This window comes from Protopterus annectens, chromosome 14.part0 (assembly GCF_019279795.1).
Source record: "Protopterus annectens isolate FY-2018-M chromosome 14.part0, PAN1.0, whole genome shotgun sequence".
Taxonomy (NCBI): domain Eukaryota; kingdom Metazoa; phylum Chordata; order Ceratodontiformes; family Protopteridae; genus Protopterus; species Protopterus annectens.
Genome location: NC_056748.1, coordinates 832,710,563 through 832,738,286, shown reverse-complemented (window position 1 = coordinate 832,738,286; position 27,724 = coordinate 832,710,563). Strand labels below are relative to the sequence as shown.

At 40.3% G+C, this 27,724-nt stretch overlaps 1 protein-coding gene across 8 annotated transcripts in view; it reads right to left on the bottom strand.

Moving 5' to 3' along the window:
- Positions 1-27,724, bottom strand: part of LOC122789279 (dynamin binding protein) — a 1,317,438-nt gene that overhangs the window by 136,607 nt on the left and 1,153,107 nt on the right. For all 8 annotated transcript variants that reach the window (XM_044056581.1, XM_044056587.1, XM_044056586.1 and 5 more), the window contains one exon: positions 19,360-19,488. In XM_044056581.1, coding sequence (XP_043912516.1) covers positions 19,360-19,488 — 129 coding nt within the window. The remainder of the gene's footprint in view (positions 1-19,359; positions 19,489-27,724) is intronic.

The window sequence follows — 27,724 nt, the reverse complement described above, 5'->3', positions numbered from 1 at the left end:
ACTTCTGCCTCTACAATGGTGTCCATTCTGGAAATAGATCTAGCAGAATTCTGCTCAAAAGTGGGAGCTGCTAGACTTTTTTAAACCACAAAGTTCTGGTTTTGAGAAGAGCCTACAGCTGCAAGCAGCTTCCTTTCCTGCTTCCTCTTTTGCAGCTTCTGTTTTCACTTGGGGCTAACATAAGGATAAGCTTTCATAAAAGAGATTAGTGAACAATGTCAAAGTTATCAGACAGGTTTACAGTGCATCATCCAGATGTGATCTTGAATGTTGATACCTTGCCCAGCAGCACAGATTGCCACAGCTACTACATTATGCAGCAGTTACATGGACATTGTTGATGGCAGCTTGGACAGATACCTGCAATTTTGTTCAGCATTTCAATTGTTCTCTTTGCCAAGTGAAGTTGAAATAAATTATATTACTGGCAAGGCATGAATAGTCATAATATTCATACACCTTGAAATATCTATGAGTTTATGTGTGTCAGGTAGCTGGGAGCTTGCACAGTCAAGACATGTACATGTAAAAACCACAGTGGTGTATTACTTTCAGAAGTCACAGTCATTAAAAAAGGAGAAACAGAAAAACAACAAACTCTACAAAGACTATAAAAAGAATCCCTAAAATGGGTACGCATTATACTTCTGATGGCTGCCTGGCTGGTACCAAAGAACTCACTTCCAATCGCTCATGCAGTGAAAAAGAACTTGTTAACATAGCACCCCCTCTTCCGTTTATACCATGCATCCAAGCAATGGTAGAGGGCGGCCCTTTCCGGAGTTGGCTGAAAACTATGCAAGTCAGGTGGGAAAGTAAAACATCTACCTGCTACACAGATTCTACATATTAAGATTGATACTATATAACACTTTACAAAATGAACATTTTGAAGCACCATACATAATCGGGGATTGGTTATCCAAACCCTTTCTTATATCACCATTTGCATCAGTCCTGTGAAAATGTACGATTGTACCCTTACTGGATAAATGCTTCATGGTTTGCATGTTATATTCAAAAGTATTATCACTAGTGCCATAGTACTGTCCTTTAGAATGTTCCTCAATACAGGAGAAGCAGCAACTCAATGCCCAAATATTTACTTAAACTAGCTAGCTTTCTATAACATTTGGCCACATGCACACAGAAACATGCGTGCTTACACAAACACACAATTTATCACTTGCTTGATTTCAGAATGCACAGTTTGTTGACAATCCATCTGCTGTTTTATTTGCATCTTGTTAGCAGACTAGACTGTAAATCAGTGAGTTGTCTTATTTACATGAGCTGGAAAATTGGTTTCTTTCCTGGGATGTCGTGGGCAGATACTGAAACCAGAGACAATTATTTGTGTGTGTGTGTGTGTGTGTGTGTGTGTGTGTGTGTGTGTGTGTGTGTGTGTGTGTGTGTATATATATATATATATATATATATATATATATATATATATATATATATATATACACAAGCTAGGCACTGTCATTAATTCCTCATGTTGACATCCTCTGTGAGGGTCTCACCCAAAAATGACTGGTGCCAGAAACATGGCCTCAAACTGAATGCCAAAAAATGCATCATCATCCCCTTAATAACAAGGTCCTAAGTATGCAATCAGTCGTGAGGGACTTGGACACCCAGGTTGATAGAAAACTGACTTCTTACCACCATACTGCCTCCGTTGTACGACATGGCCCACCTCATTAGGAAGGGTATCTCATCCAGGGACAAGGAGGTCATAACATCCCTGTATTCTTCCCTTATAAGACCCATTATTCAGTATAATGCCCCTTTTGTCATGTACATCACAAAGCACATGCAGCAGCTGGACAGGCCACAGAGATTCCCCACTAGGAGAATTCAGGGCCTCAAACATCTACCCTACAATGATAGGCTAAAAGCCCTGTCCCTCTACTTAGTCTCATACAGACTCTCATAGGGGACTTCTGTCTGGCATACAAAGCAATCTCAGACCACGCCTTGATGGGACTGCTACACATCTGCAAGTCAAGGTCCACTCAAGTAACCCACACGCATGACCTCAACTTGGTCTGTGACATCAATAGGACTAGTTGGCAGGACAGATTTGTGTCCCAGAGGCTCCCCCTTCTGTGGAATAGATTCCCTCTCCACATCAAGCAGAGTTCCTCATTAACTCTTTTTAAGCACAATCTGGATAACTAGATGGGAAACAGAAAATACTCCACTTGAATTCCCCCTGAGTCACTGCCGGACAAGGGCAACGGGTGCCGACTTGTCAGAACATGGGCTAAATTCTTGGCTACGCTTGTAAGGACTTCGGGGCCAACAGCCTAGTAACTTCCTATGATCCTATGTATGTATGTATGTACATATGTATGTATGTGTGTGTGCGCGCGTGTATGAGTATGCACCACAATCTTGCACTAGACTAAATAAGTCTTCTTATAATGAATGAAAACATAAAAAAAGAAGGTAAAACATTAAGTTAGAATACGCACAAAAGGTGAAAATCTTTGTGGTGCAGAGGTATAAATCCTTAACTGTGTCCTGGACTACTGGGGATTAATCACACTGGCTACTGCAGGAGCCAATATGGGAGGGCAGCAGTAAGCAGCTAACATGGTCTCACCTATCCTGCAGGGATGAAGGTGGTCCAGACTGGTGGAATGCCAGCACCTACTGGAGAGAGAGAGGTGCATGGAATAAAACATATGGACTAGGGTCAGGTGACTGGCTCTGCCAAAACACATCTAAATGGTAGCGTTTATACAGCATATGCAGGAATGCATATCCTCACAAAGTGAAGCATAGTAAAGTATGTCTGTAGGTGTGCCAGAGGAGGAATTAGGGAGAGAAAATGGAAAATCCCTCCTAGATAGTTACACCCCATGATGGGTTGTAGCAGGGGTTAGACAGTCAGCAGGCAAAGGGAAAGAAAAGTACAGGAAAAGGAGAGTAAAGTTTTTTTTTTTTTTTTAGTTATATAATAAAATAGGAAAGGCAGGCCTGGTCAGGCTGATGATGCAAATTAACAGGAGAGCTCTATGCTGGGGGAGGGGTGTTGACAGATAGGATAAAGAGGGAGGAGCTGGGGAAAGAGTACTGGCTGCCTTCAGGAAAAGGGCAAACTACTTACTATGATCCTTAGAAATCTGGTCAGCAAATCATCAGTAGATCATTGGTCAAGACGGAAATTTCAGAGAAATGGGAGGCAGCAAGTGCCCTACCCCAGTATATAAAAAGATGACAGGAAAATAAGGGGGGTATATGCCTGCCAGACTAACAGCAATGGCAGATAAGCTCACTGACAGAATTCTGAGGGAAACTCTCTCTGCTTTCCTACAGGTCACCAAACATAGATTTGTGGAAAGAAGAATATGTTGGTCAGACCTGATCCAGTTTTATTGAAATAACAGGAGAACAAGATAGGTAGACATGGTCTAACTAGATATCACCATGGCCTCTGACTCAAGCTCATACAAGTGGTCGTTGGGAAAATTGGACGGGAAAGAATATGACCAAGGTTGAGGAACTTCAGGGATTCCATGACAATGACTGACTAACAATTATGGTAATTAGAGAATTCCAACTGTGAAAACAGAAACTTCAACAAAAAGCTGCTGAAAGTTATCGATTTTGGATTAATGAGGTTACTGACCAGGAAGTACAATGCCAGATGTAAAAAAAAAAAAAAAAAAAAAAATTATTATAATAAAACTTCAAAAAATCTAAGTCAGCAAAAAAGGTCAAATAAAAGTTTTAAGAATAATGACATCACCGATTAGCAGGAAGCAAACCAATTTGTACCCATGGTGCAAATATAACTTCCAACAGCCTAGAAAAAAAGATGCAATCTGAAGTTTTCAAAACAAGCAGGATATTAGAAGAATAAAAGTCATAGGATTAAAGACTGGAAAAATACAGGAAACATTCAGATGATCTGACTGATCTGCATAAATTGGAGATTAGTATAAAGGAGGTGTCGGTCCTGGAGTGGCGGCGTCCGACGCAGAGGTGCTTGGTCTCTGGTGTTTGGGCCGGCTGGGGGCTGCCTGTAGGCGGATAGCCCAGGTGTGATGACTGTAACAGTGAATAAACTCTAACATCTACATTATGATAAGTGTACACAAATGTACTTTTTTAGGGTAGCTTTCAGATTCAGCATTGTTTTTCCTGTTAGCCAGGTTGGTGTCTGTTCAGGGTGCGCATATAGTTCTTACTCATAGCTAAATCTTTGTGTAAAGATGTTAACACTTTTAACTAGAAGTTAAGTGCTGTACCTGGGCCTGGTGTTTTCCAGTCAGTGGCTTTTCCTAACTTTGTTTCAATCTCTCTGGTTGTTACTTCATCCCATCTCATATCCTGTAACTCTGTACCTTTAAACGTCTTATTCTTTTACTTCTGTCCATTTAGCATCCTTATGTTCCACAGGATCTTAAAGATGCTAAATGGACAGAAAGATCTTGTACTTCCGCGGTGGTGTAGCGGTAGCGTTGTTGCCTCACAGCAAGAGGTTCTCCCGTTCGAATCCCGGCTGGAGTGCGGGGAGTGCCTTCTGTGTGGAGTCTGCATGTCCTCCCCGCAACTGGGCGGGCATTCGAAAGACATGCGTAAATGGGCGTGCCTTCGTTGAAGGTTGAACATCGAGCTGGCACCTCTGCGTTTGTGAAAATCTACTGCCAATCATTAGCGGACCGGAGTTCCGCTGTGGCGGCCCCTAACCAGGAAAAGTCGAAAGACAACAGTATAAAGGAAAGAACATCACAAAATGAGCCTTACCAGGAGGAAATATTTAAGAAAACAGTAGAACCTGAAGACAGGGCACAGAGAGAGAATGTGAGGTTATCTGGCAAACCAGAAAAACTGAAGGGAACAGACTGCATTAGTTTTATGATGACACAAACACAGCATGAAATAGTAACTGAGAAAGAGCACATTGTCCCAAGTCTTTTACTGTGAACAGTCAAGATCTATTAAGATGCAAACAAACCAGCAGAAGGAAATGCTCTGGAGTAAAACACGGCAGAAGGGAAAGGTGTTAAGTTGGTGATACCAGACTTTTTGTAGAAAATGACTATTTAGCGTACACCAAGCAAAAAAGGGGGTAAACTCCTCCCAGAAATCACAAGGTGTTGTGAAGGTGGACCGAGACAAGTTGTTCTACACAGCAGTTTCCAGATTGTTTCTTCCTATTGGGGTCAAAGACACTTATGGAAGCAAAGTAGGTGGTGGAGGAGATGATGTTCAGTCAACAGAAAACAAACCAGCAAGCTGAAAAGGGATTTCTGTGTTTCAGCTTTCCACCAGTAAACATGGCCAGGGACAGACAATGCAAGTGACACCATTCCCACGGTTTCAAAGAAAAATACCTGTAAGACAGAAGCCCAGGAACTGATCAGAAGAATAATGAGAAACTTGGATTTGAACTAGATGCCTGTGTTAAGAGAGGGTGAAGATCACAAGGAAGATGGAAGATAAAATTACATTTTCAAAAAAAGAAAAACAGAAGAACTGTATTAATTTCATTGTATTAAAGTATTTGGACTGTTGAGGTATGAGAAGCAACACAAGGAGGTCTGAACTCTGCTAACTATTATAAGAAAACTGAAATATCAGTCTCACTTTTTTATACAAGTGTTTTTCTATGGTAGGGACGGAAATGGAGATGTGACAGCAATAGAGATACATTGGCTTTAGAGTACACATGTGAAATCACATGATATACAGCATGAATAACCTCAGCTTTTTTGGCAGGTAAAGCATACATGAGCTGCCATTAAACTGCACCATTAGCTCATAGCTTGAAGGGTTATATTATTTCTTTTTAAAATTATATAAATTTCTGTGGGAATTGTGTGTGTGCTAGAAAGAAAAAGGGGATGTATTACAAATTACAATGTTTGAAAAAAAAAGTAAGAGTTCTTAAAGGGATGATAATTTAATACAGAGAAGTTATACCTGCCAACTGCTAGTGCGTTTATATAAACTGACTAATGGAATATTATCTGCAAAAGAAATGTCAGGCATAAGTAATAGTAATGTTTACTTCTGCAAATGACATGTAAATATCCTTTGTGGGATAGATAAAATGCCATGGGCAATTAAAAACTGTATGGTGAAATAACTGAGCTATAGTACATGTGCACTTAGGAATAAGCATGTGAACTTGAGGTAAGGCTTTCAATGTGCACACTCAGCAGAGTATCAGGGACAAAGGAAGAGGGGAGTAATTATACTAACAGGAAGGAGGAGAAGGATTCCGATAGGAAAAAAATATAGTAACTGTAGATTTGTGCCAGTGATGAATTACTGGCAAGGAAGGTACTCTGACATGTGTTTATATTCCTCCCAGATAAAGATGTTTGAGCAGAGAAGGATTTTGGGTGGATGGGGGGGGGGGGGGGTAACATTTCAAAAAGGTATTTTAATTACAGGTGATGAGTGGAATTTGATTTATAACAGTGATGATGTATAAAGGGGATCCAGAAAGGAGGTTACAACTAGGGAGGGTCAATTTTTAAATGAATACATTAAACTATTTGGTATTGAGGACATTATTTTGATGGCAAGAGCACAAGCAGAAGTTGGGTATTATTTCCCCAAGATGCAGCATTGGACCAATTGGACAGAAGGTATATATATATATATATATATATATATATATATATATATATATATATATACTGCAAGGCCATGGAAAGTATCATCATGGAACTCATAAACAAAGACATTGGTAACCTCCAAACTCTGGATCCCACCCAGTTTGGGTTTGTGAAAAGGAGATCATGCCTCCTGAACCTGATCGACTTCTTTGAGGCAGTCACCAAAGCAGTGGATGAGGGTAAGGTGGTTCACACAGCCTATCTTGATCTCGCCAAGGCTTTCGACACCATCCCCCATTCTAGAATTATAGCTAAACTCACTAAACTAGGTATAAATCCCTACGTCACAAGATGGGTTGCCAACTGGCTCACTGACGGAACCCAAAACCCATTATAGAGTACAACGCCCCTTTTGGAATGTACCTCACAAGACATCTGCCGCAGCTGGAAAGGCCACAGAAGTACCTCACAAAGAGGATTACTGGCCTCAAACAAATGCCCTACACTGACCACCTCAAAAAACTCCAGCTTTACTCCATAGCATATCGCCTATTCCGAGGTGATCTCTGCCTAACATATAAAGCTATGTCAAACCCAGAGCTGTTGGACATACTACACCTAAAGAAATCCCAATACCTCCAAGTTACACGCTCTAGGGACCTAAACCTTTTCACCACAATAAACATGATACGCTGGAGGGATAGATTCCTGTCCCAGAGACTTCCTATACGCTAGAACAAGCTACCCATCTATGTCAAGCAAAGTTCTTCATTAGCACTCTTCAAGAAAAATCTTGATGAGTGGATGGGAAATAGGAAATACGCCCTGGGGATCACTTCTGTGTCTCTGCTGGACAGTGGCACAGGAAAATAACTTTCTTGGGTGGCGTAAGCTATGGTACCTTGCTGGCTTGGCTTAAGTAGGCCCTTGGGCCGATAGCCCAGTACCTGCCTATGAACCTATATATATCTCACAGCAGCACATTATTTGATGAAGTCGACTGAGACTCACCCAACAACTATATCTGGATGTCCCTGTGATGATTAGGATGCATATGAAGGGGAATAAAGTAAAGTAAAGAAAAGAAACTAGCACTTACCTACATACTTTTTGAAAATAAAAAAAATAATTTTACATTACAGTTAAAATTTGAGAGTTGATAGGGCAGCTAGAAATGGCTCCTGAAAGAACAGTTGGCACTTGGGACAGGTTAAAAATGGTTTTGAAAAATATAAAAGAAATGAGTGAGAAGAAATATGGAAATGGTTTGCAGAACTTAAAATTGTAGAATAAAAAGAAAAATCTTTCAGAACAACTGTAGATTGTTAGGAAAAAAAATACAAGGCAACACTTCTATAAAAGTTCAGCAAAACTGCTGCTAGGCAGATATTTTTCATGACAATAAAACCAAGCTACAGAAATTGTTGAGTACAATGACAGACAACATGAAGTAGAAAGAGTGGTAGCAAAACTCAAGAACCCTGTAACAAGAACACTAACTAGAAACCCAAAGGATATAATGGGAATGTGTCAAAAATTTTGAAACTTTTACATAAGGCTGAGAAATGGAGAAGTCACGGAAAGGTGCAACTGAAAATATTTTTGTAATGGCATAAACGGACGATTCAGATTTGCCAGTGTTAGAGGAAGAAATTGGTCAACTGTTGACAGCCAGGGCACAAATAAATAAAAATGATGTACATAATCTACATGGAAATCTATGGGAACAGATTGCATTCCTAAGGACTAGAGGCCATGAGGAAAGAAGCTTAAATGACTTGGGATGCATTAACAATGTACTGAAAGGTGGACATCTGGAGGAAAGCAATGGCAATATTGTTAAAAAATGTGAAAGGTCCCACAGAACTGATGCCGTACACACCAGTCTCTACTTGAAATCGTGACTATAAAGTGTTTTGTCTATATTAGCGAAGACTAGGGGAAATTCTACCAAAATTGGCAGACATGGATCAATGTTATTTGTTTATTTGTTATGAGAAGCAGTCATTAGACAAATACAATAATGATGATACAGAGGAAATCAGAACATAAAAAGTCTGATGGGATTTATGTGTAGAGCAATGCATTTCTCAATAAAATAACGGAGCTAGTAAGGAGAATAATTGAAAGAGAGGGAGCCGTGATATCAGGCAAATTGAGTTTAAGCAGGATAAACAAGTCCAGTTATGAACTTAGGGTTGCTACTAATTCAAACGGACAACTATAAAGGCCTCTTTAGCTCTGTTAGGAAGTTTGGAAATAACCTACAATTCGGCACTGAATGTTAGCTACAATGGTACCTCCTTCTCTGATCTAAAGGACATTGCTAATATTCTTGTGAACAAATTCACTTCTAAATTTGCTCCACCCACCCTCTTCTGTCTTTTCAATTCCAGGTCATCCACCCCTTCCTGAGATTAATGTGGACCAAGTCCTTTTGGCACATTCCAATATTAAGGCCACAACTTCCATGGGTCCTCACAATGTCCCTGGATGTCTGCTGAGAAGCATAAAAATTCACCTAGCATCCCCTCCATCAGTTCTTCAACCTGAACCTCTTCACTAGTTATGTCCCTGAAGTATGGAGAATGGCAGCTGTGGTGCTCTTACATAGTGGTGGTCTCTCTACTGACCCTGGGAATTACAGGCCTATTAGTCTCACCAGTATTATTTGCAAGGTTTTGTAATGTATTACAGCTGAACTATTAACAATAATACGTGGCCATATATCACTGGATGCACACCAGTTGGCTTAAAAGCAGATCAAGCCTGTTCAATATGGTTAAGTTCTTTGAAAGGGTTTCTGAAGTCATGTATTAAACATGGGCTTATCCTCAACACTAAGAAATGCAGTATAGTGTCCTGTGGTAAATCTGGCATCACTACTTACATCAATAACACTGTACTTAAATGTGAAGGTTATCAAGAACTTTGCATGTATGTCAATAGCAGACTCTCCTAAAATAGCTTGACAGACCTCAGCATTCCTCACCAAAACAATCTTAAGTCTCAGAACCCTTAGATACTCTGAAAGGAAAAGCCTTGCTCCCTCTACTGAATATAACCATTCCAGAGGGGAGATCACTGCTTAGCCTTCCATACTATGAATGACCCAGCACTCTTTGAACTCAGTCATCTACACAGAACCAACACCTGTGACTAGATAAGCGATTGCAAACTTTAAATAAGATACGTGAAAAAGTCTACATGGTGGTGGACACTGTTGCTCTGTTGGTATCGGGTGATGTGGCTAAGCTTCTTGATGGTCTCACTTGGTCGCAAGCTTAGTAAAAACCTTTAAGGGGGAACCAGGCTAGGATGTCTTCTTTTCCCTTACATTTGGAGACTTCAGCCAGAAAAAAAAAGATTTACAAATCCAGGGATACAAATGGTGTGGCAATCAAAAGAAAACAGCCTAACTCGCACACGTTATTTTATTGTTTTTGACAGAGCCAGAACAGGATATCCTGGCACTGTGGAATATTTTGAAACTTCTTCAAAATACAAAATAAATGATGATAAAACAAAGGTAATAGCAGTCATTTTTCTTCCTACATTTGAGTTAGTTGACCAGTATTTGGATTAAAGGGAACATGACAAAATTCAACACTTGGGAACTTGGCTTAAAAGAGACTGTTCATGGCAGCTAAATACACGTGGGAGGAGCCTAAGCAGAATGTAATTAGAAAAGTACAGACTGGAAGGTTATGATCATCGATCTGAATAATAAGTTACAGATAGTGGAAATATTTACAGTTACTTAAGTTATACGAGTAAGCCAGGGGTATTTTTATCAGCTAAATGAGAAGTGGACAATTAACAAACTGAAGGAGTTTACTTGGGAGGGGAAAATGGCAAGGGTTAAAAGGGATAGGTAGATTCTCCCTATGGAACAAGAGAGAGATTACAACTACCAAATTTGAATTGGTATTTTTAAGGCCACACAACTGAGGCTGTATACACCACAAGCGGAGGACAACAGATCAAAGTGGAAAAAGATGATGGTGGCACAAGGGGGAAAGTACACAGGATAAAGAGGGATTAGTACCCTGGATGCAAGCTGTTAAGGAAAACAGTAGTAATCCTACAGAAAATTATATCATAAAGTGTCAGAAAGTCTTACAAAGACAAAAACACTGTGGGACTAGAACAAGGAAATTCTTCCAATAGGGATGCAAATGATAACAGTGCATAAATTAAGCAGAAAGTGGCTGGAATTAACAGGAGAGAATTAGCTATGGAACCACGATACTGGGAATAGATGCTAAATAAAAGCAAAAGAAGTTCCGCCACACAGATAAAGCCAGTTATACTAAAACTACTAGTAAATGCAAAAGAATTTTAAAGAAATACAAACAGATAGTGAAAAAGAAATAAAACATATTTTTTCAGAAAGATCCATGTCCTTAAATAATAATAATAATGATGATGATACTACCCACACACGAAATATAGCAAAAAAGTGATACAAATAAAACCTGTTTCAGATGTACTTTAACTTATGAGACAAAAACACATAAAATACAAGAAATTGTGAAAAAACAATGGTTCATGTTGCAGTACATTCTCACTTTTAAAGATGTTAGTGTTAATTGAGTTTTGGATATAAGAAATCAAGCAATCTTAAAAATATTTTGTGTAACAAAGAATAGGAAAAATATGTAAATACGTTTACATATTCAAAATCAGGTACATATAAATGGCATAACTGTCAGTTTTGCAAGTATATTTACACTTCTTTCGGCTGAATAGTCTTTTATTCACCCACTCAAGCACAAACCATTTTATATTAGATTGTATGGAACATGTAACACTACAAAATATTATTTATATGTCTGTCCTGCAAAGCATTTTATACTGGTAAATCGAATAGAAAATTAAAGGAACGAATCTGTGAACATGTATCAGACATTAGGAGACAAATATGCACTTTATAGACATAAATAAGGAAACTGACGCAACTCATGAATTTCATTTCCTTATATTACAAACAGTAAATGAAAGTATTAGCGGGGGTGATGATAAAAACAATACAGAAATTTTAGAAAATAAGTGGATCATTCATTTTTAAAGCACAGTTACCTCCTGGTCTCAATGACAGTTTTACTTTAAAACCAGTTTTAAAATAAATTCAAACTAGATTAAAATGAAAAAAAAAAATGTCACTACCCTTTTTAGCATTGAATGAAATGTAGTGTAGAACCTAATTATGCAACAAAGTCTACATGTTTCAGGAAGCTTGTGTGAAAATATTTGCACATGTATTTTCATACACTAAGCAGACTTCAAAAGATCTTCGAAGTGGGGAGTAGATGGTGGAGATGTGAAAAGGAACACAAAGGAAACTAGGAACAAGTACTTTGGGAATGTACAGAATTTATTTTACAGAGTCCTTACAGAATGTTTTGATGCATATGTTGGAAGAACAAGTTGTAGTAACTAAGGAAAGGATGTTTTTGCTAAGATACTGTATGATCTTAAGTTTAATCATGTTCACAGCCAAATAATAATGTGAAAAATGGAAATCAAAGACTAAACCAGCTTTAAGGGATATATTTTACATTGCAAAAAAATGGAGGTGGAATATTTAAAGGAAGGAGAAAGTAAACTGCATAAAAATAAATGGCATGTTTAAGACTGATGCATACAAAACAGTCAACATGTGTGATCGGGGTTGGTGGGTGCTGAAAAATATGAAGGCATGATGTAAATACTAACAGTGCAGTTATGAGGAAAAATGTATAACACATGATGACAACGGGAAATGTTCTTGACATTTTATTAACTTATATGAACTCACTTTGTAAGTTAAAGTGTGACGAAGAGATAAACTTTTTAAAAAATAAAAACTAAGGTACTAGACTGCTGTACTGCTGAAAAGATGGTGACAGAGACATGTGGCGAGAGGAACAATGTCATGAATAAGAAGCGTGACTATATAAGTAACAAAAGCATCAGTCCTAGATCAATTACTCTTCAATGTGCTTACTTCACACATATCTGAGGGAATACAGTACGAGATAAATCTTAAATATGCAACGATAGGTGCAAAAGTGGAGGGCAGTAGAAGGACTGAAAAGATTGAACAAGTGAGCAGAAATGGGCAGTTGAGGTTTCACTGAAGGCAAATGCAAAGTAACACATCTAGGGCTCAACCAACCTGTTGTAAACTTATCAGCTTGAAGAAAGGAACTTAAAGGTTGTTGTTGTATCTTTCGGCTTTTCCCGGTTAGGGGTCGCCACAGCAGAAATCTGGTCCGCTAATGATTGGCAGTAGATTTTTTACATACCGACTTGCCAGGCCTGACGCACAACCTTCAACGAAGGTACGCCCATTCACGCATGTCTCCACACAGAAGACGCTTTAGCTGAGAATCTTAAAGGTAACATATCAAAAAACAAATGGAAGAGCCTGTTGGTGTTCCCATACCTGGATTCAACCACCAAGAACACAGTAAGAAGGCATCCTCAGTACAGGAGTGTATTTGTACAGGAAAAGACTCCAGAAGGAGAGGTAATGCTCCACTTCTCTTGGGCCATGACAAAATCATACCCTGCATATTTTGCAGTCAGAAAGGCCACACATTGAAAAAGACATCAGGATGCCTGAAAGAGTCCAGGCAGAAGCAACCAGAAGGGTGTGTGAAACAGAAGTGAAAGGATATGACCACACTCTAGGGCGAGACACTCCTCTCACTACAGACATCCAGCAGGGCCTTGTGTCCTCTGATCCTTCAGCAGGCTAGTCACCTTCTGATCCATAAAGACTAGGAGTCATCTCATAAGTCAGCACTGCAACAGTGAATTGTGAATAAAACTGTACAGTTGTGTTAGGAACTTACCATAAACTGTACATGTTTGAGTATATTCACATTGCAGTACTGCCCTCCATCCTTCTCCTCTGTCACTAAGACACCTTTAGGTTGGGGTTGATACCTATACTAGACTTATCTCACCTTCCTTCTCTTTCCCCTGACCATGCACACTCCTAGAAGCAGTTTTAGGGCTTCTCTGGTTGGGGTCTCCCATATGGGACAGGATATCCATGGGTGGGATGTGCTCTGGCTCCAGGAAGCGTCAGCACCTGTTGAGGCAACAAAGACCTTAAAATAACCGCCATGGCCCTCTCATGTCAACAATGTCCTGACAACCCTTCAGGAGGGGCTCCACTGGGCCTGAAGGGGCAGAATAAAGTGCTCTTGAAGTTGGGATGGCCACTGTGATTCTGTATGCAGGAATCCCTGAAGTATAGCAACACTGAATTACAAATAGCAGCATGCAAGACTGGGGAAAAAGCAGGCAAACTGAACATGTTACTTCAATCCTCGCAATGTAATGAAAGGGCAGGGTGTCACACTGGAATGGAGCTATACAAGCAAAGGGAACTGGCTGTACTAATATAGTATAAAGCACAGGCGCCCAGTGCTCTGCCGCCAGATGTCATCGCAAATCTGACCAGTGTGATAGCATGTTAGTGGATAGCTAGTGGAGAGCTTTAACAGACAACTGTCCAAAGCAGAATTACCTGAAGACTAGAGGACATTAAAAAGGCACCCCTGTATAAGGGCAGGAGCAGGAAAATTGATTGAACTACACAATGATAAGTGTAAAAGTCACAGATGGAAAAGGGAAAGGCTGCCTGCTTCTCTGGATGTAAAAAAAACAAAAAAAACAAAAGGTGTTTCTAGCTAGCAGCAGCCGACAGCTGAAGCTAATTAAGTGTTATTATCAGGTTAGAGGAGAACTGGAAGTTGAAATAGTGGCAGACATGGTCTTCTTTGGGTCAAAGCAACACCTCTTATTTGGTTCCACAAAGGTGGCCATAAGAAAAATCTAATGGAGTCAGAGAAGATCAAGGCTGAAGACCCAGAGTGCAGCATGAGCACAGGGGAGGACAGAAGGCTGTGGTGAGAGGTACATTTGCAGAAATAAGGTAAGAGAGCAGGGGAATACTGAAAGGATTAGTCCATGGTCCAATAGTCATCATTATGTAATTTCAGACACATCTAAGGGAAAACAGGACAGGAGCAACTTCTGCAAAGATGACACAGACAAGTACAGCACTCTATGATGGGGGCAGTGTATTATAAAGGACTTGAAAATGCTGTCCAAACAGGCAGAAAGATACAAAATGAGATACGATGGTTCTATACAGACAGATGTGAAGTGAAACTAAAGGTAACAGAAAAGGAGCAGGACCTGGGGTATTTATCACGACTATACAAGTCCATTAGGAGCAGAGTGCAAGGGCTCTGATAGCAGCAATTGGAATACTAATGTATCCTCAGGTGAGCAGACTTCAGAAACAAACAAGTTATGCTTCTAACTCTACTTTTACTGGTCCAGCCACACTTTGACTTCTGAGTAAAGTTCTAAAACTCCATAACCATAAAATGCTGTAGAGGGGTGGAGAGGTAAACAGGGAGACCAAATTAAAGAGAGGAATTGGTGGCGTTCTGACAAAAAAAAAGGGATAGAGGAACATTACAGGATGACATGGATACACAAGATGATGCTAGGGAGACGTGAAGGGGCAGCCCTAAACATGAACGATGGGGCACAGGTACACAGACAGAAGTCTGCATGGACATCCTACATCCTGAGGCTATAAAAATACTTCGACAGATTTGTGTACTCATGGAACAGGTTACTAGAATAAGTGGTGAGAAAGAATCCACTCACTTAAGGGGATATGGGGCAGACGAAGAAAGGAAAGGGTAGAAGAGAAGGAGATGAGAAAGAAAATCAGAATAGTAACTGTACATAAAGAGTAGATAAGACAGGGTAAATGTCTCCTTTTTCCATATAAATGAAACATATTCAGTGTCACTTGTCACAAAAGAGTTTATCAAAACAAAATCAAATGAGATAAAAACAATCAAAAATGAGAATGACTAAGTGCACTCTTACTAAATACGGTGTTTTTCAGTGTTCTTCTGGGGACATCTAACTCAGGAGACATTGCTCTTCCAGGTTACAGCCTCATCCCCATATCACTACCAGTGAAGCAGTGAGATGGGAACGCTTGATGTAATGGCCTTTCTCTGACATTTTGATCAGCTGGCAAATTCACTGCTAAGGAATTATGTATACACACTTAACAGATATACAAACAAAGAATTCATGAATGATAAACTGTGCCTTCTTGTAACACCATAATATGATTTTAAATAGAAACAATTATTTTAATACAGACTCTAATTCTAACAAAATGAAAGTGACTCTGTTGTGCTGTCTGCATGTGTTGACGGTCTTGTAACTCATTACAGCTAAGGGCACTTCCAGGCATTTCTGCAGTTGCCTCTTACTGTGCCTCTAGGGATCAAATATTGCTTGTTCATATTTGCATTAATAATTCCAAAACCATGCTACATACAAGGTATCAGAATATTTTATCTTGAAGTATACATGATGGTAAACAACTGAGTGTTTGTTAGAACTGCAAGGCGATAACTTCATTTTTTAAAGGCTCAAGCCAGACCCATTGGGAGTTAAAGGTACACACGCAAACGAGCTGTACTGGAGGGAGTGAGTTAATAAAACATGTTCTATTTTGGGCATCTAAAATTGTAGGAACCACATAACTCACAGCCTGAAAAAATGTAATACAAACATGGGGGACAACCTTTTTATTCACCCATCTATAACTCAGAGATAGTCCCATGGAAAACTGCAAGAGAGAGAGGAGAGAGAGAGAGAGATACAGAGACACTCATGAACAGTTTTCAGACAGGTCAAGTTTCCATCTCAAAGTAGAAGTGATTTACTTCCTATTTCTCCCTCCCCTTCACATACCGAATACCAGTGAAAAAAGCAAACCTTTTGTTGAGAAAGCAGTTATAGAAGAAAATGCTACTCCAATACTCTTCTAGTATAACTGGGCTGTCCACTATTTTATCTAAGAACAAGTAACTGCTGAAAAATGTTTTTACTGTGGGATCACTCAACGATAACAGAAACAAGAAAGCCAGATACTGTACTTTAAAAATAAAAACACAGGTAATCTCCATGGTATCCCCAAAGTCTCAGACAACCCACTAACCAAGTATAGTGGGTCCAAAAACAAAACAGTGTAAGAAACTTCTGTGTGGAAGATTTTCAATTCATATACATCTAGTTAATCACTGTATATTAATAAGATCATATAGTGGTAATAGAAGTAGCGAACTTAAACTTGCCCTAAGTAAAAAAATAATAAAAAATACAATTTGAACTATTATACAGAATTACTAAGTATTCAAAAGTAATCAAAGCTGGGCAGACAGTCTGTTTCCAGTCGAAAATCCTTTTTAACAGTGATTAACTAGATATATATGAACTGAAAATCTACCAAACAAAGAAGTTTCTTACACTGTTTTGTACTTTTAAGAAATAAAGACAAAGCAGTCCTGAACTGACCATTCCTAGCAACTACAGTGACACCTGTAGACTGCACCTACCAACTACAGTTATATCTGCACTTCTTTCGGCTTTTCCCAGTTAGGGGTCGCCACAGCGGATCACCTTGTTTGCTCATGATTGACAATGGAGTTTTACGGTGTTGAGTTGCCAACCCGGCGCCCAACCTTCCACAGAAGGCACACACACGCACTCACGCCTAGGGCCAATTTAGTGTGTCCAATTCATCTACAGCATGTCTTTGGGATGTGGGAGGAAACTGCAGCACCCGGAGGAAACCCAAGCAACCACAGGGAGGACATGCAGACAACGCACAGAAGGCACCCCAGCAGAGGATTGAACGAGAGAACCTCTTGCTGTGAAGGTGGCAACTCTAACTGCTGCACCAACGCGGCCGCCCTACAGTTATATCTGCACTGCACACATAAAATTAAAATATCAGGACATGACAGTAAAAAGCAACATGGAACAAGAACACCCAGACATTTCCAGTGGTCCCCAAGATTAACTGGGCTAATTCAAGAGTCTTGAGGCTACTTAAATATGCTACTAATACTAACACTTAACAAATTACAAGAGGAAGCAATTCTGGGTAGAGTGCAGCAGCTGAGAACAACACTGTTAGGAAATGAGGACAAAAGCAATATTACCCTAATAAGCTTTAAATATATCCTCACCCAAGATTGGAGCCCCTACATGGCAAGCAAAATATCTGCATTAAGTAAACCACACAATGTCCACAGAAGACTGCTTAACTTGCCCAATGTTTCCAAATGATCCCATCTTGTACTGCAAAAGTCCCTAAATAGCATTTTATGAATCATCCTCTATTTCTGTCATGTCATACACCATATTTATAACACAAATTCAAACTCCTTTTCTAATGCAGGGATTAATACCTATAATGTTAACGTGCATCAGCATTTGAAAAACTGGGCTAGCCAAAATGAAAAGCAGTGTTTCATTTTCTTTGGAGATCATTACATTCAACTTTGAGATAAAGGCAAAATTAATGACTTGGCACTTGGGTGGTTTGTCAATTTGGCAGCAGAAAAATATGACCTTTGGTATAGAACAAGTTAATTTTCATCAGCACTCTGATGCATGAAACCACTTAGAATTAAGATGCACAAGCTTTTTGCCAACTCAGGCATTGAGTGTTGCCTCTGGAATTCTTAATTAAGAGGGGGGAAATGTGGGGTGGAATTCACCCTTCAATATGATTAGGATTTTTGCTTTGACTATGAATAGCTTCATAAGTAAAGAGCTTCAACAAAGAAATATGGAGGCATTAATTTTGGCATGTTTCATTTCCATAAAGTGATATGCAATATAAACCTTGTATTCTAGTATCTGTGCTTGTATGTGCTTGTTGAGAGATCAACTGTCTTTTAATTACTTTTACCTAAACAAGCATTGGCTACGTCCATGTCTAAAACCCAGACTAACCCAATATACATACAACCCTAGTAGGTAAACTATGCAATATAAACAACTTCCTTATCCTATTTGAATTAACTTTCTAAACCAAACCCACCCGACTATTTATAATACTCAACAACCTTTAGAACAATACTAACTAAACCCAACCTAACTTCCTATCCTTTCTTATGCTTTGTTTCTAACGCCCTATCCTAACCGTGCTCATACCTTTTTTAACTCTTCTATATCAACCTGTTTTCCTAGACATTCCAAGCACATGCTTTTTAACCTTCTACATCTAATTTCCAGTAACTCCCCTTCTTAACTAACCACCTTTTTTCTCCTGGTTGTCATTTATGACATCTATCTAAGTATCATGTCATTCTATACTCTCACAACCTATCCAATAATTTCTGTACATACTTCATACTATAAACCTATAAAGATCTTAAAACTTCAATGTAACCATGTGTATATATAAAATCACCTTTTAAAATGTTTACATTTTTTTTCAGTGTAACCATGAATATTGATTACCATCTTTTGTACATGTGGAGCTTTTCTCCTCGGGCCTCCGCTGAAAATGAACATGTATCCAGTCAGACACTCCCGGTTAACAAATGTAAAATAAAATAAATAAATAAAATAGTTTTAACGTACCTTTAAGGACCAAATTTGGGTTAAAAAATCACTATCTCCTTTTTAGACATCAGCAAAATTGCACACTTACAAAAGTGAAGCAAAATATGCTAAAGCTACAAACGGAATGACTACTCGAATGCTGGAAAGCAATAACTATGCTATTAAAAAAATAACAGTTTTTTTTCTTGCACGCCAACAATAAATGCGTTTGAACCAGTTCTGTAGTGGAGTTCCTGCTGTCACCAAATTAAATGACAAACATTATTGGGTATTAGAAGTTAAGGAGTGCAAACAATAGCAATGAACTCACAAAGTCATTGAACAGCTTCTCACTGATGTGACGATAAGCAGATTGGTAACTGGTCAGATTCTGATTCCCTGTATCTGCGTACAGGTCGCACAAACTCATGGCTGCCAGGACGGTCACTGAAGATGACTCCTGAAACACAAAATCAAATAGCTCACTTTAATAGTATGACAGAATCTGGTTTTGGGAAGCTAATGGTAGAAATACAGAAAGCAGTTATTTACACAGATTTAAGACAACAAGTAGTAGGATGACAAAACAAGAAAAGTGTAGCATGGCTGTAGCCTGTCAACCACAGAATGCAAGCTAACATATCTGATGCAACCATCACCAAACCTCTTTAAATGACAGCAGATTCCTCATTCAGCAACCAACTCAATTTAAGTTCTACTTACATCTCCATTTTGGAAGGGCACTGCAGTAGCGGGGTATAATCACAGGGTAGTCAAACTGGAAAAATCTGCACTTTTGCTCTTCAGTAACTGGCAAACTCTGTTGCAGTGACAAAGAATGGTATCTAATACCACATACTATAAACCTTCTGTATGCTAATTTAAATATTTATCAAACTGGGGTGCTGTAGATATAGAATGCAAAATAAGTATGTCACACAGTTACTTTGTTGTGGTGAGATGTGTGACCATCTGGACAGTGGCAATTTGGCACTGTAGGACATGACTGCAGCATTTTAACAGCCACCAATGGTACTCCTATAGCTTCAAGGGGTGGAAGGGGTCTTATTTTGTTGCCAAGTACTAAATACAAAATTTAACTAATAAAAGATGAACAGTTACCAATTTTCAGTAATGTTTTGACATGAGAAAAAAATGTTGATTTCTTTTTTTTTTTGTTTGTTTACTCTTTTGGATTTGCTTGATATACACAAGAAAAGTTTACTATGGTAATTTTTTCTCCCACTGCAACACATCAAGATCTCTACTTAAAAATAAAACAGACAACTCAAGACACTTTACAGCTCTACTGTTTTGACACTGTTTACAGTTTTAAGCCGATGGCTTCAGAAACTATATTTGTCGCATATGAACTGCCTTTTGTTGATGTAGAATCAAAATGTCATCCTGCAGTGATGATGCAGTTTGTAAAGTTATAACACTTTACCAAGGTCTCCTGACCATAAAGGAAACAGGCTTGCCTTCCTGTTACATATGAAATGTTTTGAATATAAGGCATTCCGACATAACCGCGCATGACAAATTGGAGCCAATTGAAGCGAGATGATAAAATGGCAGTGCAATAAAATTGTGCAAGAGAAAAGCGCAATATATTGAGAAATAGTGAGTAAACAAATATGCATTCACTCATCAAATTCAGAATTATAAACCTACATAGTGAGTTATGCTAAAAACTATTACTGGACACATGTTAGTAAAAAATGTATGAGTAAAAAAGACAAATAATCAATAACTATAACTAGAAAACATGGTCAAGTGTTTTTATTGCTAGTATTGCAAAAGTACAAAACAACATGAAGTCAAAATGAGTTTAAAGCAGTATTTATAACCATATGTAGACATAGTCATAGAGTAATGTTAACAACAACATCTGGTAAAGTAATCCTGCAATGACAGTTCCATAAGTGGGGATTGGTTTGTCATAGTTTAATGTTAAGGGCAACACCTCGCAAATAATCCTGCAATGGCACAGTTCCATAAATGAGGATTATAGGTTCGTAGGTTCATACTAGGCTATCTGCCCTAGGGCATTTATAAGCCTAGCCAGAGTGTGTTTGGCTTTCGCCACCCATTTTAAATGAATTTTGCTATGCCCTTTTTCGAGGTTAGTATACTGTGCCTCTGTCTAACAGTGACACAGAAGTGATACCCGGGGTAAACCTACGATCTCCCATCCACTCATCAAGATTCCTCTTGAAGAGAGTCAATGAGGGAATCTGCCTAACCTGGACTGGGATTTTATTCCAGAGTGAAGGGAGTCTCTGGGTTATGAATCTGTCCCCTCCATCATGTCCTATTTATTTCAGTGCTGAGGTTCAAGTCTCTCGAGTGCGTAGCTCGATGGGATTTGGATTTTCTGAGGTGCAGCATGTCCATTAATTCCGGGTTGGACATGGCTTTATACGTCAGGCACAGACTGCCTCTGAGCAGGCGGTATGCCACTGAGTAGAGCTGGAGTTTCTTTAACCGGGCAGCAAGAGGCATCTGTTTGAGCCCTTTGATCATCTTGGTGAGGTACTTTTGGGGTCTTTCCAGTTGCTGCAGGTGTCTGGTAAGGTACATCCCAAAAGGGGCATTGTACTCAATTATGGGCCTGATGAGGGATGAGTAAAGAGGCACGATGACCTCCCCTGATCTAGATGTGAATCCCTTCATGATTAGGTGGGCTATATAAAATGTTTTTCTAACCACTTTGGCCACGTGGTTTTCAAATGAGAGATCGCTATCAACTTGGGTCCCCAGGTCCCTAATTACTTCTTCCGTACTTAATGGATTACCACCTATGTGGTAATTTGTGGGCACTTTGTTTTTGCCAAAGGGGATGACTATACACTTTCTGGTGTTTAGCTTGAGGCCATGGCTCTGGCACCAGTTGTCTGTTTCTATGAGGCCCTTTTGTAGGATGCTTGTGTCGGCTGGACAGTCGATTATGGTGCCTAGTTTGCAGTCATCTGCGAACTTGGTCAGCCACAGTCCTTCTGTGTTGGCCTGTACCTCCAAGAAATATATACCGAACAAGAGAGGTCCCAGGACTGAGCTTTGTGGGACGCCACTTGTAACTGGTTTGGAGTCTGACATGGCTCCAGCATTTCTAACCATGTGGGTTCTGTCCTTGAGCCAGTTTGCAACCCATCTAGTGACATAGGGGGTTTATATTTAAGCTGGTGAGCTTATCTATAATGCCCGAGTGGGGTATTGTATAAAAGGCTTTTGCGAGGTCCAGGTAGGCTGTGTGGACCACCTTCCCCTCGTCAATGGCCTTGGTGACTGTTTCAAAGAAATCGACCAGGTTTAAGAGGCAGGATCTGCCCTTAACAAAGCCGAACTGGGTAGTATCCAGTGTCTGTAGGTCCCCAATATCTTTATTTATGAGGTCCATGATGACCCTTTCCATAGCTTTGCAGACCAAGCTAGTCAGGCTTATGGGACGATAGTTTCCAGGATCCGTTGAGGCACCACCTTTGTGGAGAGGGACCACTGTTGCTGTAAGCCACTCTTTGGGTACATATCCTGTAGTAAGGCTGAGATTGAACAGTAGTTTTATGTTTGGGTTTATCTCTTCTTGGAGTTCATGTAGGACGTAGCCCGGGACACCGTCTGGTCCCACTGATGCTGTCTTTTTTGCTTTGGAGAGGGCGGCTCTTATCTGAGCATCTGAGATGTCAGGGGGGCAGCACTCTGCTGGGATAGATATTTGCTCTTTTGGTGGGGAGGGGGGGGGAGAAGTTTGCACTGAACCTGTCAGCTAGGATGTTGGCAATGTCTGTGGGTTTGGTGTATTTTTTGTCATTTTGGACTAATTCTGAGCATATCTGGGAATTCCCACCCAGGTTCCTAACATAACTGAAGAAAGCCTTGTGATTATCCTTAGTGTCCTGTGCAATTTTTTTCTCGAAGCTGGCCTTAGACTATTTTATGAGTGCCCGTAGTTTTTTGCTAATACTGATCAGAGATGCCTTCCCTTTTTGGGATTTTGCTCTATCATGTAGTAGCTTCCTCCTTCTATTGTATAGTTTGTTTATGGCTGGGGTCCACCAGACAGGACGCCTGCCTTTGGAGGATTGGGTCTTGGTTTTATTTGGGATTGCATGATCCATGCATTCCTGAAGGTGTTCATAGAATGCATTTATAAAGGATTCTGCGGTCTGGTCCGTATTTTCCAGAGGCCCGGGGGCTTTGAAGGATTCCACCTCGGTCTTGGGGAGTGTGGAATTTGGTTTAGAGAAGTTTTTCACTGTGGTTTCTGGGCAGGGGGTGGGGTCGGGATGTGAATATCCAATGAGATTAGTTTATGGTCTGATCTTACCAGTGAGGGATACACTTCTGGTCTGGAGCATAGAGCCCCCATGTTGGTGATGATCAGGTCCAGTATGTTTTCCCCTCTTGTGGGAGTGGTAACAAGTTGTCCCATAGCATTTTGAGTTTATAAATTTTAGGAACCTTTGGGCTAGGGTGTTGGAGCTAGAGTAATGCTCCCAGTCTATGTTTGGGTAGTTGAAGTCGCCCAATATAATGGTGTTTGAAGAGACCTTCATAATTTCCAGTGTTCTCCGGAAGGCCGAGTGGGGTTCCTGGGTTTGGGAGGGTGGTTTGTAGCAGGCTATAAACTGAAAGGCAATTTTACCCACTGTTGGTTGCACATGGATAGTCTCTGATGCTTCGTGTTGTGCCACCAACCTGGAGGTGTGGGTATCTTTGACGAATATTGATACTTCCCCTCCTTTTGTGGTTCGGTCCAAGTTTTGGGGCCGAAAAGCATGGTATGAGGTATAACCTGGTAGTGCTGGGGTCCTCTCGGGAGCCTTGAACCAGGTTTCTGTTACTGCACAGATATCGATGTTCTCCATGCTAAGGAGAGTTTCGAGTGCGTGCATCTTGAGGTTTAGACTTCTGGCGTTGAGTAGCATTACTCTTAGTTTCTTATCCCTTGTGATACCTATGGAGATGGGTTTGTCTTTTGAGCCTTGCCTAAAAAGGCACTATGGGGTGGCAAGAGCCTTTGCCAATATCCGAAGCCCAGGGTGACAGGTGCAAGCCGTCCCTAGTGAAGCATCGTGGCTTGTCGAGCATGTCATCCCAGGCTGACAGGCATTGGATCCCCTTTGAATGACACCAATACTTAAGCCAACTGTTGAAATTGATCATCTTGTCTTCATATTGTGGCATCATTCTTGGTGAGGGTAAGATGCTACTCAAGGCCAGGGTCATACCGGCCTGGGCTACATGCTCAGAGAGCTCCTCTATGTCTCTTTTCATGTAGTCCAGGGAGGTACGTCTCAGGTCAGTCACACCAGCATGGACAATGACTGAGTCATATTTGTAATTGCCTTGCAGTGACCTGAGTGCTTGTGTTATGTGGCGGATCCTAGCGCCCGACAGGCAGCTCACCGTGACCTTCTCCTTGTTCAGCCTGGTGAGCGGGACGTCAGTGTGCCTGACGATAGAGTCACCTATTACAAGTGTATCAGGTGTGTTGTTTAGCCTTATCTTACATAAACACCTATTAAGTTGTACATATTTAGCCTTGGAAGCTTCAGGATGTGTTGCACCTACACAAGATCATTGAATAAGGATCTCCACATGAACCTGCTCTCCCTGAAAGTGTTCCACTAACTTGCATACAGATGGATGGTGACAGTCTATCATCTACTGAAAGGATCGGTGCCAAGCCTCAACTGAATTGTTGGTACATGGAAGATCATCTAGAACCTGATCCCGCTGATTCCATTCAGAAATCAGGAACATGTAACTTGTTCGAGGTCTTCTATGTCTCCCAACATAGGTGCCTTCCCAATAATCTACGAGCGACTATAAATGTTGATCCTAGGTCTTAACAAGGTCAAAGGCAGAAGGTATGTCAACAACAAGGACAAAGCTTAGGGTAATCAGCATTTTCACCTGCAGACGAATGTTTTCATCATTTCTGTACACATCAACCAAACTGAGCTCTTGAACCTACCAAAGGGACTGTCCAAGATGAAAGAAGCAATCTACTATCCGGACAGCAGGAAACACAATTTTGCAAGCATTGTGGCTCGCTTTCTCAAAATCCACCTGAATACTTGTGGGATTAAAAGTTGATCTTAATGCCAGTACTTTATGGAAAAACCTTTCATAGGTTTCCTCTGTTTTATTGGGAAGTAAAGTGTAAATCATAGGATATGCTCTGTTATCTATCTATCTATCTATCCTTGTGTGTATTGTAAATACCTGGTAGAAAATGCTTAAACTTTTAACGTCCCATCAATGAACCAGTGGTTGGTATCCCGGAGAAGCGACAGATCCTCTGTTGTTCCAAACATTATAATCCACAGCGCATCTTTGTTCCCTGAATCCCACAGCATGAAACGTTCGTCCCTAGTTGTCTTCTGCAAAGCATCTGGAATAGCAATGTCGCTCAAAGATGCAACTTTTGGATATGGACCTTACTGAGTTTTCTGAATTCTTTCAATGGTTCTCTGTGAAGCAGGAAAAGCAGGCAAAAGAGGAGCAACTGTCAAAGGTAATCCTCGCGTGTTCTGCTGGATGTTTTGATAGGCCTTTTCAGCTGTTGTCTTTGAATGTCATTGTATCTCTGCAACAACTTTCCTGGCTTTGTTTTCTTCTGGGGCTGGTGCATGGTTGTGATCCGACATCTCCCGAAAAGTACTGCCAGTCGCAAGTTTAACACACCCTTTATAGTCTCTATTTACACAATGCCATAAAGTGCTTCCATCAGCGCTTATTTGATATCTTCTTAATCAGTAACCATTAGAGAGCATATGATCTTTATTTTTCTGAGACTCATTGTACTCCATTTCAATTTCACTCTCCAAAGTTGTGTACTGCACACCACATGACCCCCAAAAACTAGCCAAATGTCATTCCTGAACAACAGCCCACGTTGTAAGTCAAATGTGAGTAAAGTACAGGCTGCTTATTGTGGGGCACTTTTGTCAGAGGTTTTTTGTGTTGCACTGCTTTGTTGGCGTGTTTTTGACTAGTTCATCCATGACTGCACGCTTTTGTCGTTGCAAATTTGTAACTTTTTTTTTTTGCGTGATTTTAATGGCACTCTAGTGTGGTTTTATTGCATCACCTGAGTATAACCATCAAGTTTTAACAGAATTCAGTCCCAAGGTAAAAATAATGACCAAGTCTGCAGAAAGATCCGAAATCTTAGTGTCAACCTCAAAGTTTTGGAAAAGATGACCAGGTCAGTAGCATACAGCAGTGAATCCACAACTAAAATCAGATTACCAGAGTTTGATTAGTGGCTCAGGTATTGGAAGACCTGAACTGGGGAGGTTGGGAGTGAGTGGCTGCTGCTGCCAGCTCCCCCATCCTGGGGGAGGGAGGAGAAGCACTAGATGTTATATCCACAGAACTTTGGCCAGTTGAGCACATGCTGCCTCCTGCAAGTACAATAACTAGGGACTTCAGCATACAGAAGCACATGTCCTACTGCAGGCAGTGGAGCTTGAAGGAGCCATAACAGCAAGGGAGTTGCTACAAGAGAAAGGGTATTAGGCTTCAGTGAACCTGAAGCTAGCCTGCTCGCTATTGCAAGACTTTTGTCACAGTGAGACTGAATGGGCTGACTAAACATCGCTGACCAAAAATAATGAGCCAAAGAACTCTCAAGTAGCCTGGGGATGCCTGGCTCAACCTCAGCAGAATGAATTGGTTAACTGGATAAAAGCAGTGGAGCTACAAGACAGGTCTGGTGGAGAGGCAAAAAAGATTAAAAAAAAAAAAAAAAAAAGACTTCCATTATAAAGGGCAGAGCTTTGTAGCTCTACTGTACATGTTACCACTTTGAGTTGGAAACCAACAATTAAAAAAGATTATTCATCCAGTGTAGCTGATTCAGTGCAGACACCTACTTTAGGGATGTTACTACTGCATTCTGAATCCCAGAGACGGACTGTAAGCATATGGAAATCAAGCACTATGCAACAAGCTTGTAATGAGGACGCAAAGACCTTTGCATATCTCTTGCTACTATGATAGCTGTGCGGAGGCCAGAAACAAGCCAACAAAGTACTTAAGGAGTAACAATGAAATGGAAGAGAACAGCAGCAAGCATATACAAAGGGGAAAAGGAAGCAAGTAGGAAATTAGCGAACTAGCTCTAGAGGGTCAAAATTATACAGGAATCAGGGAAAATGTATGAATGAAAAGACTACTTCCATCAAGAAAAAGTGGGCAGGTTAACATTCTGGGAGAACAGCATGACAGAGAGGGCAGGTGGACAGAAGACGTGATAAAGTATAAGGAGGGCAGAAAGGACACTAAGCAGGACAGAATTCGGAAGTCTAATACGATCCCATCCAGAATGCTAAAGAGATTTGTTGAAACACAGGTGCCTAGTAGGAAGGTAGCTGGAATAAAGAAGCTAAACCACGGTAAAGTAAAATCTTTTTTAATAAAAAATGGTGAGCGCTTTTGCAATGGTCTGATGAAGCAATGGTTACCATTGCGAAAATGCTCACCATTTTGTATTAAGGAAGAAGATTTTACTTTGTCGTGGTTTAACTTCTTTACTCCAGCTACCTTCCTACTGGGCACCTGTGTTTCAACATTTTCAACGTTTGGGCTGGTTTAGATTTATGTGTTTGCTGCTAAAGAGATTTGCTGAAATAACACCCAAACCCCAGACAGAATTCTTCACTGGTCTCAAAGAAGGGGTGGTA